The sequence below is a fragment of the Nerophis lumbriciformis genome, linkage group LG37, assembly GCF_033978685.3.
Source record: "Nerophis lumbriciformis linkage group LG37, RoL_Nlum_v2.1, whole genome shotgun sequence".
Taxonomy (NCBI): domain Eukaryota; kingdom Metazoa; phylum Chordata; class Actinopteri; order Syngnathiformes; family Syngnathidae; genus Nerophis; species Nerophis lumbriciformis.
Window position 1 is genome coordinate 24,606,151 of NC_084584.2, and position 20,041 is coordinate 24,626,191.

At 38.6% G+C, this 20,041-nt stretch overlaps 1 protein-coding gene across 1 annotated transcript; it reads right to left on the reverse strand.

Moving 5' to 3' along the window:
- Window positions 1-3,305: 3,305 nt before the first annotated feature.
- Window positions 3,306-19,679, reverse strand: tmem65 (transmembrane protein 65). The gene is made up of 7 exons (XM_061930985.2): window positions 19,153-19,679; window positions 10,443-10,487; window positions 10,298-10,365; window positions 10,167-10,221; window positions 9,218-9,260; window positions 9,023-9,128; window positions 3,306-8,926 (listed from the first exon to the last, which is right to left on the reverse strand). The coding sequence occupies exons 1-7, from the start codon at window positions 19,406-19,408 to the stop codon at window positions 8,828-8,830; spliced, it is 672 nt and encodes a 223-aa protein (XP_061786969.1). The 5' UTR covers window positions 19,409-19,679; the 3' UTR covers window positions 3,306-8,827.
- Between the last annotated feature and the right edge of the window lie 362 nt (window positions 19,680-20,041).

Sequence of the window (20,041 nt, forward strand, 5' to 3'; positions counted from 1 at the left end):
TCCAGTCCATAGTGGATCTAACATAATAGTGAGAGTCCAGTCCATAGTGGATCTAACATAATAGTGAGAGTCCAGTCCATAGTGGATCCAACATAATAGTGAGAGTCCAGTCCATAGTGGATCTAACATAATAGTAAGAGTCCAGTCCATGGTGGATCTAACATAATAGTGAGAGTCCAGTCCATAGTGGATCCAACATAATAGTGAGAGTCCAGTCCATAGTGGATCTAACATAACAGTGAGAGTCCAGTCCATAGTGGATCCAACATAATAGTGAGAGTCCAGTCCATAGTGGATCTAACATAATCGTAAGAGTCCAATCCATAGTGGATCCAACATAATAGTGAGAGTCCAGTCCATAGCGGATCCAACATAATAGTAAGTGTCCAGTCCATAGTGGATCCAACATAATAGTGAGAGTCCAGTCCATAGTGGATCCAACATAATAGTGAGAGTCCAGTCCATAGTGGATCTAACATAATAGTGAGAGTCCAGTCCATAGTGGATCTAACATAATACTGAGAGTCCAGTCCATAGTGGATCCAACATAATAGTGAGAGTCCAGTCCATAGTGGATCCAACATAATAGTAAGAGTCCAGTCCATAGTGGATCTAACATAATAGTGAGAGTCCAGTCCATAGTGGATCCAACATAATAGTGAGAGTCCAGTCCATAGTGGATCTAACATAACAGTGAGAGTCCAGTCTATAGTGGATCCAACATAATAGTGAGAGTCCAGTCCATAGTGGATCTAACATAATAGTAAGAGTCCAGTCCATAGTGGATCTAACATAATAGTGAGAGTCCAGTCCATAGCGGATCCAACATAATAGTAAGTGTCCAGTCCATAGTGGATCCAACATAATAGTGAGAGTCCAGTCCATAGTGGATCCAACATAATAGTGAGAGTCCAGTCCATAGTGGATCCAACATAATAGTGAGAGACCAGTCCATAGTGGATCCAACATAATAGTAAGAGTCCAGTCCATAGTGGATCTAACATAATAGTGAGAGTCCAGTCCATAGTCCAGGATAAACCGTGCCAATTCTGGCAAATTCCACCAATCCCCGCGACTATGTGCGGCCTCACAACTTTGTCCAGTGCTCGCACATTTTGGCCAATCAGCGTCTATTTCTCCAATCAAATTTGTCACCAGCTGTCTAATCATATATCAATATTAATAATAATATTAGTAATAATATGTCAAGTCTTTATCGCTCAAACGGCACAATTGCCGTCTTCCTTTTACTGTCTACAGCAGTGACGTGCGGTGAGGTTGATGGCTGGTGAGGCACTGACTTCATCACAGTCAGATTTACAAACATATGAACCCTAAAGAGTATCTTATTCACCATTTGATTGGCAGCAGTTAACGGGTTATGTTTAAAAGCTCATACCAGCATTCTTCCCTGCTTGGCACTCAGCATCAAGGCTTGGAATTGGGGGTTAAATCACCAAAAATGATTCCCGGGCGCGGCGCCACTGCTGCCCACTGCTCCCCTCACCTCCCAGGGGGTGATCAAGGGGATGGGTCAAATGCAGAGGACAAATTTCACCACACCTAGTGTGTGTGTGACAATCATTGGTACTTTAACTTAACTTTAACTTTACACATACAAACTGTAGCACACAAAAAAGCACATTTAATTTAAAAAAAACGTTATTATGGTCTTACCTTTACTTATAAATGAAGTCCATGCGCTGCTCCTTTTGAACAAAAGCATCGATAACTTGTTTATAGAAGTCTTCCTTATCTTTCTTCTGCGAAGTCTCTCTGTCTCGATGGAGATCTTCCTTTAATTATTACCTCCCGCTTCGATTGAAAGTCCAGTTTAGAAAACTGTTTTATTTTAGATATGTAATCCTCCATGTTTATAGTCCAGGCAAGAGGAAAAAATAAACGATCACTGCTAACTGTTGCTGCTTGTTGTCACTTCTTCTGCAGCCGAGTAGTCGCAGAAATGCTCCCTGGGATCACTAGCGCCCTCTACCACCAGGAGGCGGGATTACTGCGAGCCTCACACAGTGTGTCTTCGCAGCAGTTTTATGATTGCTCAGCACAAGAAATACGTTACACACATACAGTTGTTGACAAAATACACTGTACATTATATACCTCCTCTAACTAAACTATGGAAATGTATAATATAATTCATATAGCAATACGGTCTCACTGCACAGCAGGCCAGCAGTTAGCCGAGTCATTGCGCAATCCATGTTGAGGCACTGAGTGACTCACCCCAAGTCTCTTCTCAGTATTTGAACGGCAAATGTGAAAATTCAGCGATTTTGAATAAAAAATAATCTAAAACTGGTGAAGTTAAATGGAAAATAACTTTATAGTATAATCACTGGATACATATAACAATGTAATTTTTTTTTTTTCTTTTTAAATTTTTTTTCTTTCCATGATGGCACGTGAGGCCCCGCCTCACCTGCCTCCCCTGACTGCACGTCACTGGTCTACAGCGCTAAGCCTTCTGGGTAATGTAGGATATAAACATCTAGCAGCATCCATCCATCCATCCATTTTCTACCGCTTATTCCCTTTGGGGTCGCGGGGGTCGCTGTGTATTTACATATTTGTTTCATCTTTAACTATCCAGGGCAAAACAATTCAGAACATATTTTCAATTGCAACGACGACTGAGCAAAGAGGTAGCATTTACATGACAGATATGTTGAAGTGTGATGATGTCTCCTGAACCAACAAAAATGTACGCTCGATAGCTCAACAAATGTCTAAGACAGAGAATGTCTGCAACTTGTGGATGACAGAGGAGCCTTTGGGGGTGTTTTTTTACTTGAAGTATTAATATTATTAGTAATAATTAAAACAGTACAGTAATTTGACAACAAGCTCTGAATATGTAATTATACTGCCATTCAGAATGTGCTTTCAAGTCTATATGGTATAAAACGAGTAAAACATCAGTACAGTACTGTATTTTCCAAACTTTCAGCTGCTACTTTTGTCCAATGCTGCGTTTTATACAAAGGTGCGGCTAACGGCTACATTACGGGATGGATTAAGCAAAGAAATCAAACAATGTTCTAAAATGATCCACTTTAAGAAACTGTCCTAACTCAGTGTTTACAAAGTACAAGGAAGAAGAATCCTGACAAACATCTTGAACCTTATTAAAAAAAAAGAAAATCTTATTAATCTCATAATGGGTGAATAAAGACATCAAGGATTTTTCTGTTTTGTTTAATCAGCCGTTTTACTGCCGTCTTACAGACATTGTTTGGAAACAATTAAGGTTTGTAAATAAACATTTACAAAATATTTCTTTGTACAATATATCTAATTTCACAACATATATCTGCATCTTATAGTCTGGTGCGGCAATGATATGAAAACATATTTTCTTCTGAAATTTAGTGGGTGCGGCTTATAGCCCGGAAAATGCGGTAATTGGTTTTTAATTTTTTGTTAAAATCAGGTGCTTTCAAGTTAACAAAACATTGACAGCAAATTCATAAAATCACAAGTTGAGTCAATATTGTTGAAAAAATAAAATAAAATAAGCGCCAAAACATTACATTGTTAATTCAGACAGTTTAGATTGAAACAATCACAAAAAAAGACAGCGAAATCCTGACGGGATTGATATTAGATCAGGGGTGTCAAACGTACGGCCCGCGGGATGAGTTTGCGAAGTATAAAAATGAGCCGAAATTTTTGAATGAAAGAAACTGCTTTTCTAGATTTGTCCACTAGATGTCACAATAGCAATTCTTGGTATCTTTGTAGATGATGCTACATATGTAGAAGGAAAAAAAACACCAGTCGAGGAAAATGAGCAAACTACATAAATAACATCCTGTAATTTGATTTTGATATAATTGTTTTTATCTTGATGGATTGAAATGAACACCAATGAGTTGACTGATGAACATTATCTCATAATTTATTCAGAAAGTATAAATAACGACAAATAAAGATAGAATACTATTAACCGTGACATGGAAGTGTAAAAAAAACCCAAAAACATTATGATTTGTACATCTTCAGAATGTGCTTGTTCTATTTCTAAACAAAAAAAAAAAACAATCTGAAGTTGTCTTTATTTTGAAGTTATCGTGCCGTGATTTTACCAGTCCGGCCCACTTGGGAGTACATTTTTCTCCATGTGGCCCCCGATCTAATATTAGTTTGACACCCTTGTATTAGAATATAACACTAACAACTATTTGCTGTGTCACATATAAGACAAAAGCTAATTTTTTTTTTTTTTCAAATAATTAAACATATACTAATGTAACGTACATTAAATTGGCTTTAGCCTTTTTTTAACTGTTTCAAAATGCCCCCCTGCATTCTTTTTTTTTTACACAGCCCTCAGTGGAGTAAGTTTGGACACCCCTGTGCTAGATCGCCTTCTGTCGCAGTCCATAATCTAATGTACTTTGGCGAATGCATATATGTTTAAGAGTTCTTTCTTTATTCATAGTCATGTTTAAATCACCTAGTACTTTTCCATTTATACTCTTTATGCTTGTCTCTTTGTGTCCGCAGATGTCTGTGTAGTGTCTTGAGGGGTTGGAATGTGGAGTTGGAGAACTCCCTGTTTACCTTATTTGTATTAGAACAAAGAGCCTGTATTCCTTTCTGGGCAGGGATGAGGGGACTGTTTTCTATTCAATAAGTTGTCTCTTCCCGTTTGAATGTCAGACCACTTCGAGATGTCGATATGAAAGGACAATTGGACTGGTCTCCTAAAGCTTTAGTTAAACTTGATAATATTCCTATTCTGTCTTGATGGTCCTTCTTACTCAGCATATATGTCATCTAAAGAACTTGGGATTGACCGGCGATTTCAATTCCCTGAGAGGGAGACTGGTCAGATGCAACAGTCAATAAGACATCAAATGGTATAAAAAAAATATTTGTTCCATGTAACAAACAGAAAGCCATTTCTAACTCCACTCTTGATTTATAAACATCCTACCTAGAATTGTCTACAAAATAACACCGACCGAACACTTCTTGGCACCTCAATGGTATACAGAATGGAAAGTTGAAAGATGTCCTCCATTGTTGTCTTCTGTGTAGCGTCTTGACTTGTTTGTCCTTTGTGTCCAAGCGATGATGTCATCGTGTTATTTACTCGATGATCCTGTAAACCGGGGCTCCTTCAGCTCATCTGTTCTGTATATTTTCCACATAATGTCTCTGCAGGGCTGTGCTATACCTTTTACAGTACCTCACCAAATTGCTAATATCGGCACAAATAGTCCGAAAATCATGAAATAACACATAAGGCATATGGTTAGGCTGGTCAAAGATCCTCTATGTGACACAAGAGCTCTCTTTTTAGAAATCCGCTGCAAAATTTTTACAAAACCCAAAACCAGTGAAGTTGGCACATTGTGTAAATCATAAATAAAAACAGAATACAATGATTTGCTAATCCTTTTCAACCTATATTCAATTGAATACAATGCAAAGACCAGATACTTAATGTTCTGTTATTTTTTGCAAATATTAGCTCATCTGGAATTTGATGCCTGCAACATGTTTCAAAAAATCTATGGTCCGTAATATCGTCAAAAGGTTCAGAGAATCTGGAGAAATCACTAACATTGAAAACCAACATTGAATGCCCGTGACCTACTACTGCATCAAAAACCGACATCATTGTGTAAAGGACATCACCACATGGGCTCAGGAATGCTTCAGAAAACCAATTTCAGTAACTAGTTTGTCGCTACATCTGTAAGTGCAAGTTAAAACTCTACCATGCAAAAACAAAAGCCATTTATCAACAACACCCAAAAACGCTGGGCCCGAGCTCATCTAAGATGGACTGATGCAAAGTGGAAAAGTGTTCTGTGGTCTGACGAGTACACATTTCAGATTGTTTTAGGAAACTGCGGCCGTTGTGTCCTCCGGACCAAAGAGGAAAAGAACCATCCAGATTGTTATAGGCGCAGAGTTCAAAAGCCAGCATCTGTGATGGTATGGGGGTGTATAAAGTACGATCTATCTATTAGTGCCCAAGGCATGGGTAACTTACACATCTGTGAGGGCACCATTAATCCTGAAAGGTACATACAGGTTTTGAAGCAACGTCTCTTTCATGGACGCCCCTGCTTATTTCAGCAAGACAATGCCAAGCCACGTTCTGCATGTGTTACAACAGCGTGACTTCGTAGTAAAAGTGCGGGTACGAGACTGGCCTGCCTGTAGTCCAGACCTGTCTCCCATTGAAAATGTGTGGCGCAAATGAAGCCTAAAATACAAGAATGGAGACCCTGGACTGTTGAACAACTTAAGCTTTACATCAAGCAAGAATGGGAAATAATTCCACCTGAAAAGCTTAAAAAATTGGTCTCCTCAGTTCCTAAACGTTTACTGAGTGTTGTTAAAAGGAAAGGCCATGTAACACAGTGGTAAAAATGCCCCATGCCAAATTTTTTGCAACATGTTGCTGCCATTAAATTCTAAATTAATGATTATTTGCAACATCAAAAAAAATGTTTCTCAGTTCAAACATTAAATATCTTGTCTTTGCAGTGTATTCAATTGAATATAAGGTGAATAGAATTAGCATATCATTGTATTGTTTTTATTTACAATTTACACAACGTGCCAACTTCACTGGTTTTGGGTTTTGTAGTTTTGAACCAAATTACACTTTTGGCGGGAAGGTGGAGAAACACTGAAAAATCACTTACAGCAGGGATTCTCCAACTGGTACGTGTACCAGGCTCCATTTAGTGGTACGCCAAATGGACCACTTAATTAAAATATTCAAACACAATGTTACTGTTCAAACTGTGTAATGTTACAGTGCCCGTAAATATTGAATATACTGGTAAATAAAACATTTGCTTTGTTTTTATTATGGTGGTACTTGGAAAGCCAAATGTTTTCTGAGGTGCTATTTGCAAAAAAGGTTGAGAACCACTGACTTACAGTGGCTTACAAACCCCGTTTCCATATGAGTTGGGAAATTGTGTTAGATGTAAATATAAACGGAATACAATGATTTGCAAATCATTTTCAACCCATATTCAGTTGAATATGCTACAAAGACAACATATTTGATGTTCAAACTGATAAACTTTTTTTTTTTTTGCAAATAATCATTAACTTTAGAATTTGATGCCAGCAACACGTGACAAAGAAGTTGGGAAAGGTGGCAATAAATACTGATAAATTTGAGGAATGCTCATCAAACACGTATTTGGAACATCCCACAGGTGAACAGGCTAATTGGGAACAGGTGGGTGCCATGATTGGGTATAAAAACAGATTCCCAAAAAATGCTCAGTCTTTCACAAGAAAGGATGGGGCGAGGTACACCCCTTTGTCCACAACTGCGTGAGAAAATAGTCAAACAGTTTAAGAACAACGTTTCTCAAAGTGCAATTACAAGAAATTTAGGGATTTCAACATCTACGGTCCATAATATCATCAAAATGTTCAGAGAATCTGGAGAAATCACTCCACGTAAGCGGCATGGCCGGAAACCAACATTGAATGACCGTGACCTTCGATCCCTCAGACAGCACTGTATCAAAAACCGACATCAATCTCTAAAGGATATCACCACATGGGCTCAGGAACACTTCAGAAAACCACTGTCACTAAATACAGTTGGTCGCTACATCTGTAAGTGCAAGTTAAAGCTCTACTATGCAAAGCGAAAGCCATTTATCAACAACATCCAGAAACGCCGCCGGCTTCTCTGGGCCCGAGATCATCTAAGATGGACTCATGCAAAGTGGAAAAGTGTTCTGTGGTCTGACGAGTCCACATTTCAAATTGTTTTTGGAAATATTCGACATCGTGTCATCCGGACCAAAGGGGAAGCGAACCATCCAGACTGTTATCGACGCAAAGTTCAAAAGTCAGCACCTGTGATGGTATGGGGGTGCATTAGTGCCCAAGGCATGGGTAACTTACACATCTGTGAAGGCACCATTAATGCTGAAAGGTACATACAGGTTTTGGAACAACATATGCTGCCATCTAAGCGCCGTCTTTTTTATGGACGCCCCTGCTTATTTCAGCAAGACAATGCCAAGCCACATTCAGCACGTGTTACAACAGCGTGGTTTCGTTAAAAAAGAGTGCGGGTATTTTCCTGGCCCGCCTGCAGTCCAGACCTGTCTCCCATCGAAAATGTGTGGCGCATTATGAAGCCTAAAATACGACAGCGGAGACCCCGGACTGTTGAACGACTGAAGCTCTACATAAAACAAGAATGGGAAAGAATTCCACTTTCAAAGCTTCAACAATTAGTTTCCTCAGTTCCCAATCGTTTATTGAGTGTTGTTAAAAGAAAAGGTGATGTAACACAGTGGTGAACATGCCCTTTCCCAACTACTTTGGCACATGTTGCAGCCATAAAATTCTAAGTTAATTATTATTTGCAAAAAAAAAATAAAGTTTATGACGTTTGAACATCAAATATCTTGTCTTTGTAGTGCATTCAATTGAATATGGGTTGAAAATGATTTGCAAATCATTGTATTCTGTTTATATTTACATCTAATTTCCCAACTCATATGGAAACAGGGTTTGTAAGACGTTCATACTAAACAAATGACAAAAAAAGTTATACGGCGAGTTAAAAAAATGTGCGCACTACATGCAAACATGCACTCGGAGGTAGCAGTTAGCCAGCAGTTAGCATCAATGATGTTAGTAAACAGTCGTTTAAAGAAAGGGCTGGTATGGTTGGACAGGAAGTCGATATACGATCCAAAATGGCGTCCAGTTAAAGTGACGTCAGTCTGTGACCAGGCAGGAAGCGAGGCCACTGCCTAAAGGGATGACAAGAGCCAAGTCCAGTTTGTGCGTCGCCGTCTCATTTGGAGCGCTGCGCCGCCTTCTCCTCGTCTTCGCCAATGAAAAAGAGCGGAAACATTCCCAAAACGCAGCCGATGAAGACGCCGATGGCTTTGCCCTGCAAGATAGGGGGGTGGGCGACACTTATTTCACTCTGAGCTGCGGCGGGATTGGATCATTGCGACATGCGGCGGCTCTGCTGCTGCGGCCTCACCGAGTGTGCGCTGACCCGGGTCTGCCACATGTCAGCCTGTTTGGGTGTCAGGTCCGGAACCTGCATGCCCAGTTTGGACGCCAGGGCCTCCACATAACCTGCCAGGCTGCAAACACACACATCAATTGCATGAGCCAGCATTAAAACACACACACACACACAAGAAAGAAAGAAAGAGAGAGAATTTATTCTTACCCGAGACCTGCCAAGTCTGACACCAAGTTGCCCAGAGCAGCGGCTGCAGACACACATAGACAAACCTTTTTATTAGGGACCGCAATGTCCCTTTGGGACAGAGGACCCTATTGTAATTGTAAGGTTTTATTATTATTATACCGGCCGCCTCTTTGAGCTGTAATTTGACCCCCTTAACATGCTTCAAAACTCACCAAACTGGACACACACATCAGGACTGGCGATAATTGCGATCTAATGAAAAAGCAAACCCCAAAACTCAAAATTGCGCCCAACCCCACCCTAGGAATAAAACAGACAAAGCTGCTCCTAGGAAGAAACACAGACAAAACGGCCTGTAACTTCCAGTAGGAATGTCGTAGAGACATGAAACAAAAACCTCTATGTAGGTCTCTCTTAGACCTACATTTCGTTCATTGACAACCCCCAGCAAAAAACAACAGGAAGTTTGCAATTCCCCCTTCAAAATAAAGGTTGGGTTAAAAACAGTCACCTTTTTTTAAACATTATCTCCTCTGAGCGCATTTGTCGTGTCGGCTTCAAACTAGCACAGGAGAGAGATTGTACCCTTCTGATTAAAAGTTGACAAAAGAGTTTTAATTACTGCTCCGGTTTGGATTTTATGTGCCGTCAAAGTCGGTCCCGTCCATCGCTGCTTGCAGCTTTAATTCTGATTGTCCCTTTTGGACACTCACGTGGACTTCATTGGTGGCTTTTTTTGGAAGGGGCCAATCAAGAATATGTATCAGCATGTTCTCCAATCAGGTGAGTGTAGAAAAACATGCTTGAATAAATCAACTTTAGCCTCATTAGTGCTTTGCACAATGGTAACCACAGCAGCAGAATGGAAAGAGGGGCACAGAAGACTTGAGATTTCCCTCTGGACCCGCAGGGGGCGCTAGCGACGTGATGATTTAAATTGAGGAGCCATGAACGTGCAGGACCTTACCGGCCATGGTGGAAATTCCCAGAGTGACTCCGATGGAAAGCTCAATCTGCGTTCCCTAAAAGGGGGAAGGATAGAGGGCGAGAGTCAGGACTCGCACCCACCAGGTGGGACACCGCAACCTCGACACTTACGGCTGAGATCATGATGGCGTTGTCCAGGAAACCGAAGCCGACGAAGGGAAGGGCGTTGTGGAATATGACTGCGGAGAGATGAGCGAGTTTGACTGTTAAATCACCTCAACACGCTATAATGCCTGTGTTTGCGTGTGGCACACACCATATTTGATCTGGGCTGTAGTGGGCGCAGAGGGCTCCAGAGTCTCTAAAAGGAGGAAAAATAAACAGTCACATTTTTACCTTAATTGATTGCATTTTCGGCAAACAACCAGAGCCGAGAAAAAACGAGCTTTTGGCTGAAATTGACTCATAACTCAAAACTTGGTATTTAAAACATGCTAACTCTTAGCATGCTAGCATACTAATATTAACATGCTAACTTGTTGGCCAATTTTGTCACCGAACACCTCAGGGTGGTATGACTTGGTGCGTTACATATGCTAACTGTTAGAATGCTAACATTATCGTTCTAGCATACTAACATTAGCATGCTCAGGTTTTTTCCCCCCGCAAATTTAACAGCCGAACACCTCAGAGTCGTATAACTTTGTATGTTACATATGTGACTGTTAGCATGCTAACTTTTGTAGCTAATTTTACGCTTTGTAGTCATAGACTACTTAACTTAGATTGTAATTGCTAGCATGCTAACGTTAGCGTTTTAAGATCGGCTCACACATTTTAGCGGCTTTCGCATTTCAGCATTCACACGCAATTTTCTCCCAGAGTTGTATATTCTATTTATTTTGTGTAGTTCTTAGGGGTGTGGGAGAAAATCGATTCGAATTCGAATCGCAATTCTCATGTTGTGCGATTCAGAATCGATTCTCATTTTTAAAAAATCGATTTTTTTTATTTTTTTTATTTTATTTTTTTTAAATTAATCAATCCAACAAAACAATACACAGCAATACCATAACAATGCAATCCAATTCCAAAACCAAACCCGACCCAGCAACATTCAGAACTGCAATAAACCAGAGCAATTGAGAGGAGACACAAACACGACACAGAACAAACCAAAAGTAGTGAAACAAAAATGAATATTATCAACAACAGTATCAATATTAATTACAATTTCAACATAGCAGTCATTAAAAATCCCTCATTGACATTATCATTAGACATTTATAAAAATAAAAAAAATGAACAATAGTGTCACAGTGGCTTACACTTGCATCGCATATCATAAGCTTCACAACACACTGTGTCCAATATTTTCACAAAGATAAAATAAGTCATATTTTTGGTTCATTTAATAGTTAAAACAAATTTACATTATTGCAATCAGTTGATAAAACATTGTCCTTTACAATTATAAAAGCTTTTTACTCTGCTTGCATGTCAGCAGACTGGGGTAGATCCTGCTGAAATCCTATGTATTGAATGAATAGAGAATCCTTTTGAATCGTGAAAATCGTTTTTGAATCGAGAATCGTGTTGAATTGAAAATAAATCAATTTTGAATCGAAACGTGACCCCAATAATCGATATTGAATCGAATCGTGGGACACCCAAAGATTCACAGCCCTACTACCTAACTTAGATTATAATTGATAGCATGCTAACGTTAGCGTTTTAAGATCGGCTCACACATTTCAGCATTCACACGCAATTTCTCCCAGAGTTGTATATTCTATTTATTTTGTTTAGTTCTTATCCGGGATGTTTTTATTTTGTCTTTAGATTGAGTTGCGGGCCATTAAACGTAAGCCGGGGGCCGCATTTTGGACATCCTTAATTTAACTGGTGACGCCACCCTGCTTTGAATTTGCTGAATAAATAAGAAAAATTTAGAAAAAAAATACTTACGAACAATAGTCTGCACAGTTGCTCTTGGGACCTTAAGCTGCTTTGAAATGTCTCCAAGTGACTTTCCTGACTTGTTCAAGTCAATGATTCGTTGAAGTCAACAGGTGTCGTCAATCATAATCACTCACATGAAGTTAAGAGGCCATGCTATGAAACTAATTTGATTTAGGGCTGCAACAACTTAAAATCAATTATAAAAATAGTTGGCGATTAGTTTAGTCATCGATTCGTTGCGCATGAGCAGAGGCTGCTTTTTTTAATTAATTTTTTTATAAACCTTTATTTATAAACGGCAACATTTACAAACAGCTGAGAAACAATAATCAAAAAAAGTATGGTGCCAGTATGCTGTTTTTTCCCAATAAAATACAGGAAAGGATAGAAATGTAGTTTGCCTCTTTTATCCGATTATTAATCGATTAATCGAAGTAATAATCGACAGATTAATCGAATATCAAATTAGTTGTTAGTTGCAGCCCTAATTTGATTTGATTGTAACTTTTCTACATCACCAAAATTGATCATGTATGTTGCTGTATGTATACTTTTGACCCAGTCGATTTGGTCACATTTTCATTAGACTCATAATACATTCATAAAAGAACCAAACTTCATGAATGTTTTTTTTTGTGACAAACAAGTATGTGCTCCAATCACTCTATCACAAAAACATAAGAGTTGTAGAAATTATTGGAAACTCAAGACAGCCATGACATTATGTCCTTCACAAGTGGATGTAAACTTTTGTTAATTATATTTATTTTGTGTAGTTCTTATCCGGGATGTTTTTATTTTGTCTTTAGATTGAGTTGCGGGCCATTACTGCCTCAGTGAACTCAAGCAGTGGTTCTCATCCAATGGAAGAATGGCCGTGCGCGACCCGAGGGTCCCTGGTTCAATCCCCACCTAGTACCAACCTCGTCATGTCCGTTGTGTCCTGAGCAAGACACTTCACCCTTGCTCCTGATGGGTGCTGGTTAGCGCCTTGCATGGCAGCTCCCTCCATCAGTGTGTGAATGTGTGTGTGAATGGGTAAATGTGGAAGTAGTGTCAAAGCGCTTTGAGTACCTTGAAGGTAGAAAAGTGCTATACAAGTACAACCCATTTATTTATTTATTTATTCTTTCAACTCAATAGAAAAAAAACCGAAATCTTACTCGTCGGTACAAAAACAATTCTCGCCAAAACCAACAGCTTGTCCGTTAGTTTCGGCAATTCCTCGGTCTCACCCTCCTACCAAGTCAAGAGTCTGGGTGTCGTCCTCGACAGCACACTCTCCTTTCAAGCCCACATGAACAACATTACCCGGTCTGCTTACTTTCATCTACGAAACATTAATCGTCTTCACCCATCCCTTACCCCTCATACTGCTGCCATACTAGTCCATAGCCTGGTCACCTCTCGCCTGGACTACTGCAACTCTTTCCTGTTTGGTCTCCCTTACAAGTCACTTCACAAACTTCAGCTTCTCCAGAACGCTGCAGCCCGGATAATCACCAGAACCCCTTCAATCCAGCACATCACCCCTGTTCTGCAGCAACTCCACTGGCTACCCATCAAACATCGTATCCACTTTAAAATAATTCTCCTCTCTTTCAAAGCCATCCATAACCTCTCTCCATCATATCTCTCTGACCTGATCCATGTAAGATCTTCTTCATCCATCCATCTCACTGTCCCCTTATTTAAACTGTCCACCATGGGTGCCCGAACTTTCAGCCGCTCTGCCCCACATCTTTGGAACTCTTTACCACCAGACCTTCGTAACTTGGACTCAATATCCCTCTTCAAATCAAGACTCAAAACACACCTATTCCTGACTGCGTATTCATTGTAATCATCTCATCTTCTCTATCTTTGTTGTTGTTGTTTTTATCCAATTTGACTTTATTGTTTTGATTAGGGATGTCCGATAATAGCTTTTTGCCGATATACGATATTCCGATATTGTCCAACTCTTTAATTACCGATATCAATATCAACCGATACTGATATCAACCGATATATACAGTCGTGGAATTAACACATTATTATGCCTAATTTGGACAACCAGGTATGGTGAAGATAAGGTCCTTTAAAAAAAATAAAAATAAATAAAATAAGACAAATAAATTAAAAACATTTTCTTGAATAAAAAAACAAAGTAAAACAATATAAAAACAGTTACATAGAAACTAGTAATTAATGAAAATTAGTCAAATTAACTGTTAAAGGTTAGTACTATTAGTGGACCAGCAGCACGCACAATCATGTGTGCTTACGGACTGTATCCCTTGCAGACTGTATTGATATATATTGATATATAATGTAGGAACCAGAATATTAATAACAGAAAGAAACAACCCTTTTGTGTGAATGAGTGTAAATGGGGGAGGGAGGGTTTTTTTGGGTTGGTGCACTAATTGTAAGTGTATCTTGTGTTTTTTATGTTGATTTAATAAAAAAAACAAAAACAAAAAAAACAAAAAAAAAACATACCGATAATAAAAAAAACGATACCGATAATTTCCGATATTACATTTTAACGCATTTATCGGCCAGGCCGATATTATCGGACATCTCTAGTTTTGATTTTGTACGGTGTCCTTGAGTGTATGTATTATTATTATTATTATTAGGGATGTCCGATAATGGCTTTTTGCCGATATCGACCAAACCATTAATTACCGATACCAATATCAACCGATACCAATATATACAGTCGTGGAATTAACACATTATTATGCCTAATTTGGACAACCAGGTATGGTGAAGATAAGGTCCTTTTAAAAAAAAAAAAAAAAAAAAAAAATAAGATAAATAAATCAAAAACATTTTCTTGAATAAAAAAGAAAGTAAAACAATATAAAAACAGTTACATAGAAACTAGTAATTAATGAAAATGAGTAAAATTAACTGTTAAAGGTTAGTACTATTAGTGGACCAGCAGCACGCTTACGGACTGTATCCCTTGCAGACTGTATTGATATATATTAATATATAATGTAGGAACCAGAATATTAATAACAGAAAGAAACAACCCTTTTGTGTGAATGAGTGTAAATAGGGGAGGGAGTTTTTTTGGGTTGGTGCACTAATTGTAAGTGTATCTTGTGTTTTTTATGTTGATTTAATAAAAATAATAATAAAATAGAATTTAAGAAAAACGATACCGATAATTAAAAAAAACGAGACCAATAATTTCGGATATTACATTTTAACGCATTTATCGGCCATCTCTAGTTTTGATTTTGTACGGGGTCCTTGAATGCCCAGAAAGGCGCCTTATAAGTAAAATGTATTATTATTATTATTATAATGGCTTTTCGCCGATATCCGATATTGACCAAACCCTTAATTACCGATACCAATATCAACTGATACCAATATGTACAGTCGTGGAATTAACACATTATTATGCCTAATTTGGACAACCAGGTATGGTGAAGATAAGGTCCTTTAAAAAAAATAAAAATAAAATAAAATAAGACAAATAAATTAAAAACATTTTCTTGAATAAAAAAACAAAGTAAAACAATATAAAAACAGTTACATAGAAACTAGTAATTAATGAAAATGAGTAAAATTAACTGTTAAAGGTTAGTACTATTAGTGGACCAGCAGCACGCACAATCATGTGTGCTTATGGACTGTATCCCTTGCAGACTGTATTGATATATATTGATATATAATGTAGGAACCAGAATATTAATAACAGAAAAAAACAACCCTTTTGTGTGAATGAGTGTAAATGGGGGAGGGAGGTTTTTTGGGTTGGTGCACTAATTGTAAGTGTATCTTGTGTTTTTTATGTTGATTTGATAAAAAAATAAATTAAAAAAACAAACGATACCGATAATAACAAAACCGATACCAATAATTTCCGATACTACATTCTAAAGCATTTATCGGTCGATAATATCGGCAGGCCGATATTATCGGATATCTCTAATTATTATTATTATTATTAAAAATAAGCCGGGGGCCGCATTTTGGACATCCTTAATTTAACTGGTGACGCCACCCTGCTTTGAATTTGCTGAATAAATAAGCACGGTGGAAGAGGGGTTAGTGCGTTTGCCTCACAATACGAAGGTCCTGAGTAGTCCTGTGTTCAATCCCGGGCTCTGGATCTTTCTGTGTGGAGTTTGCATGTCCTCCCCGGGACTACGTAAGTTCCCTCCGGGTACTACGGCTTCCTCCCACCTCCAAAGACATGCACCTGGGGATAGGTTGATTGGCAACACTAAATTGGCCCTAGTGTGTGAATGTTGTCTGTCTATCTGTGTTGGCCCTGTGATGATGTGGTGACTTGTCCAGGGTGTACCCCGCCTTCCGCCCGAGTATAGCTGAGATAGGCTCAAGCGCCCCCCGCGACCCCGAAGGGAATAAGCGGTAGAAAATGGATGGATGGATGGATATTAAAAAAATAAAAAATAAGTTGTAATAAATAAAAAATAAAAAATCACAAAATGTACTTATAATCATCGATCATGGTCGTGGACGTCTAGGTTCTCGATTGTCACTTCATTAGGTACACACATGCAACATGTACATTAGGTCAGTGTTTTTCAACCACTGTGCCGCGGCACACTAGTGTGCCGTGGGAGATGATCTAATTTCACCTATTTGGGTTAAAAATATTTTTTGCAAACCAGTAATCCGCAAATAATGTGTTGTTGATAAGTGTCTGTGCTGTCTGGAGATCGGCAGACTTATCATGTTATACTCTTCCATATCAGTGGGTGGCAGCAGGTAACTAATTGCATCGTAGATGTCGGAAACGGCGGGAGGCAGCGTTCAGGTAAAAATGGTGTCTAATGCTTAAACCAAAAATAAACAAAAGGTGAGTGCCCATAAGAAAATTAAGGCATTGAAGCTTAGGGAAGGCTATGCAGAACGAAACTAAAACTGAACTGGCTACAAAGTAAACAAAAACAGAATGCTGGACGACAGCAAAGACTTACAGCGTGTGGAGCGTCCACAAAGTACATACGGACATGACATGACAATCATCAATGTCCCCACAAAGAAGGATAGCAACAACTTGAATATTCTTGATTGCTAAAACAAAGCAGATGCAGAGAATAGCGTTCAAGGAAGACATGAAACTGCTACAGGAAAACACCAATAAAACGGGAAAAGCCACCAAAATAGGAGCGCAAGACAATAACTAAAACACTACACACAGGAAAACACCAAAAACCTTAAAATAAGTCACAGTGTGATGCGACAGGTCGTGACAGTACACCTACTTTGAGACAAGAGCTATAGTGATGCATGTTTGGTTATGGTTTAAAGTCATATCCAACACTTGCGACAACGACTTTTTACTGTTAACATCGGCTGCTGAGTTTCATTTTTTAATGATTGTGTGCCTCAGAATTTTATCAATGAAAAAAATGTGCCTTGGCTCAAAAAATGTTGAAACACACTGCATTAGGTTATCGATGGTCACCATTAGGTACACACATGAAACATGTACATTAGGTTATCGATGGTCACTTCATTAGGTACACACATGAAACATGTACATTAGGCTGGCTTGAGTTGAGCCCCCCTAAAATAGTCCCTAAAGCCCCAAGATTATTATTTTACACGTGTAATAAGTTAGTTGAAGCCTGCACTCAACACAAAGCAGCGATTATATGAATGTATATAACAGGGGTGCTCATTACGTCGATCGCGATCTACCGGTCGATCTCGGAGGGTGTGTCAGTCGATCACCAGCCAGGCATTAAAAAAATAGTCCTAAAAATGAGCGATCATAAATCTTCACTATGACGTCACTTTCGTCACTTGATTGACATTCACGGCACCCGAAGGTCTTCTGAGATGACGCTGGCTGCTGCCAGCTCATTAAAATTACCGACTGGAAGGCGAGAAACACTTTATTTCAACAGACGCTGGCGCCGTACCTGTCGTCAAAACTCCAAAGACCGACTGCACAGTTGCACAATAAAAGCTCTGCTTCATCCTGCCTGCGCTACCAAAATAAAAGTCTCAGAAAGCTGGCGTGCACAAGCTAGCAAGCTACGGAGTTTGCCGACAATGTATTTCTTGTAAAGTGTATACAAAGGAGTACGGAAGCTGGACAAATAAGATGCCAAAAACCAACCACTTTCATGTGGTATTGGACAGAAAGGAGGACTTTTTTTCTCCTCCATTCGAAAATGCGGACATTATCATCACCACTGTCTGATTCCAATCAATGCAAGTCATCAGAATCAGGTAATACACCAACTTATAATCTTGTCTTCATGAAAGAAAGGAATCTATATGTGTTAAACATGCTTGTATTATCTTTAACCACCTTTAAGTTGTTAACAATATTAACTATATGTGTTAAACATGCTTGTATTATCTTTAACCGCCTTTAAGTTGTTAACAATATTAACTATATGTGTTAAACATGCTTGTTTTATCTTTAACCACCTTTAAGTTGTTAACAATATTAACTATATGTGTTAAACATGCTTGTATTATCTTTAACCGCCTTTAAGTTGTTAACAATATTAACTATATGTGTTAAACATGCTTGTTTTATCTTTAACCACCTTTAAGTTGTTAACAATATTAACTATTTGTGTTAAACATGCTTGTATTATTTTTAACCACCTTTAACTTGTTAACAATATTAACTATATGTGTTAAACATGCTTGCATTATCTTTAAACACCTTTAACTTGTTAACAATATTAACTATATGTATTAAACATACTTGTATTATCATTAAACACCTTTAATGTATTAACAATATTAACTATATGTGTTAAACATGCTTGCATTATCATTAAACATCTTTAACTTGTTAACAAAAACATATATTTCATAAATAAGTAAATATACGACTTAATCAATTGAAAAGTAGCTCGCCTGCAGAAAAAGTGTGAGCACCCCTGGTATATAATATATGACTATTCTTTGATGTTTCCATTGACTCATACAAACCAAGCTAAAACAGGAACACATAGACATGGAAAGTCTGAAGAGTGACCAATCGTGAATCACATTCACGCCCTTTAGTGCAAAGACGCTCCGGTAAGAGGAGAGGAAGTGACCTTTAACCTTCGACGCACCTTGAGCAATGGCGATGGACTCAAAGTTCTGTAGCTCCTGCAGCAAACAAGTTCTTTCCCCGGCCTGGAGACGGTAAATGAACTCCTTGGCTCTCTTGGGGGAGTTGAACGGCTCCCTCGACTCGCTCCGGCGGTGAGTTCCCATCAGGCGACGGGGAGTGTGTCGCCCGCTTCCCGGCAGCCTGGTTGCCGTCGCGCCCAACGTTGTCGCCGGTAACTTGGAGCGGAGAGCTCGGTGCAGACACAACGTCAGCATGGCGGACCACAATAAAGCAAGATGCCGGATCAAATGTTTGGAAATATTTTTCGCCGGCTCACCCAAACCATTAAAACGAGTTTAATGCTTCTCTTGTTGTTTGTTAGCCGGAGTTTGTTCACGTGAAGAACTGTCAAGTCGAATAGCGCCACATTTCCTGTTCTTTTCAAAATAAATCACATAGCTTCCGATTTTTTTCATGACGTCACAACAACCTCGGGCAGTTTTTCCAAATTATAGCTATTTTACTTTTTTTTTTTTTAAACAAGTTAGCAAACGTATCTACTAATAATCTCAAATGGTCGACAACCACACTTTAAAAATGCCAACAACTTTTATTAATCCACATCCTTAATTATTCAAATTTGAAACGGTCATTTTTATTTTAGCTTGACATGTTAGTAACCCTAACTAAATAAAGCTTGTATTTCACGGTAACATCGGAACTTTATTTTCGTTCATCCAAATAAATGTGAATGCACTTGCGTTGTTTTTTTGTTTTTTTTTATAATTTCAGAAAAGTCATAAAACCGTTAGATTACGGCAGCATTTTTTGGGGGGTTATCTTAAAATCATTGTCTTGTTATATTCGGATTACAATTATGATCGACAATTTGAGGGTAAATATCGCAA

Bases quoted from the DNA above. Each gene is read 5' to 3' on its own strand.
- tmem65 (XM_061930985.2), bottom strand. From the start codon at position 19,408: ATGCTGACGTTGTGTCTGCACCGAGCTCTCCGCTCCAAGTTACCGGCG. The intron at 9,129-9,217 runs GTAAGAATAAAT...GTGTGTTTGCAG, and splicing joins TCAGACTTGGCAGGTCTCGG to CCTGGCAGGTTATGTGGAGG. The intron at 8,927-9,022 runs GTGAGGCCGCAG...CCTATCTTGCAG, and splicing joins CCCGGGTCAGCGCACACTCG to GGCAAAGCCATCGGCGTCTT.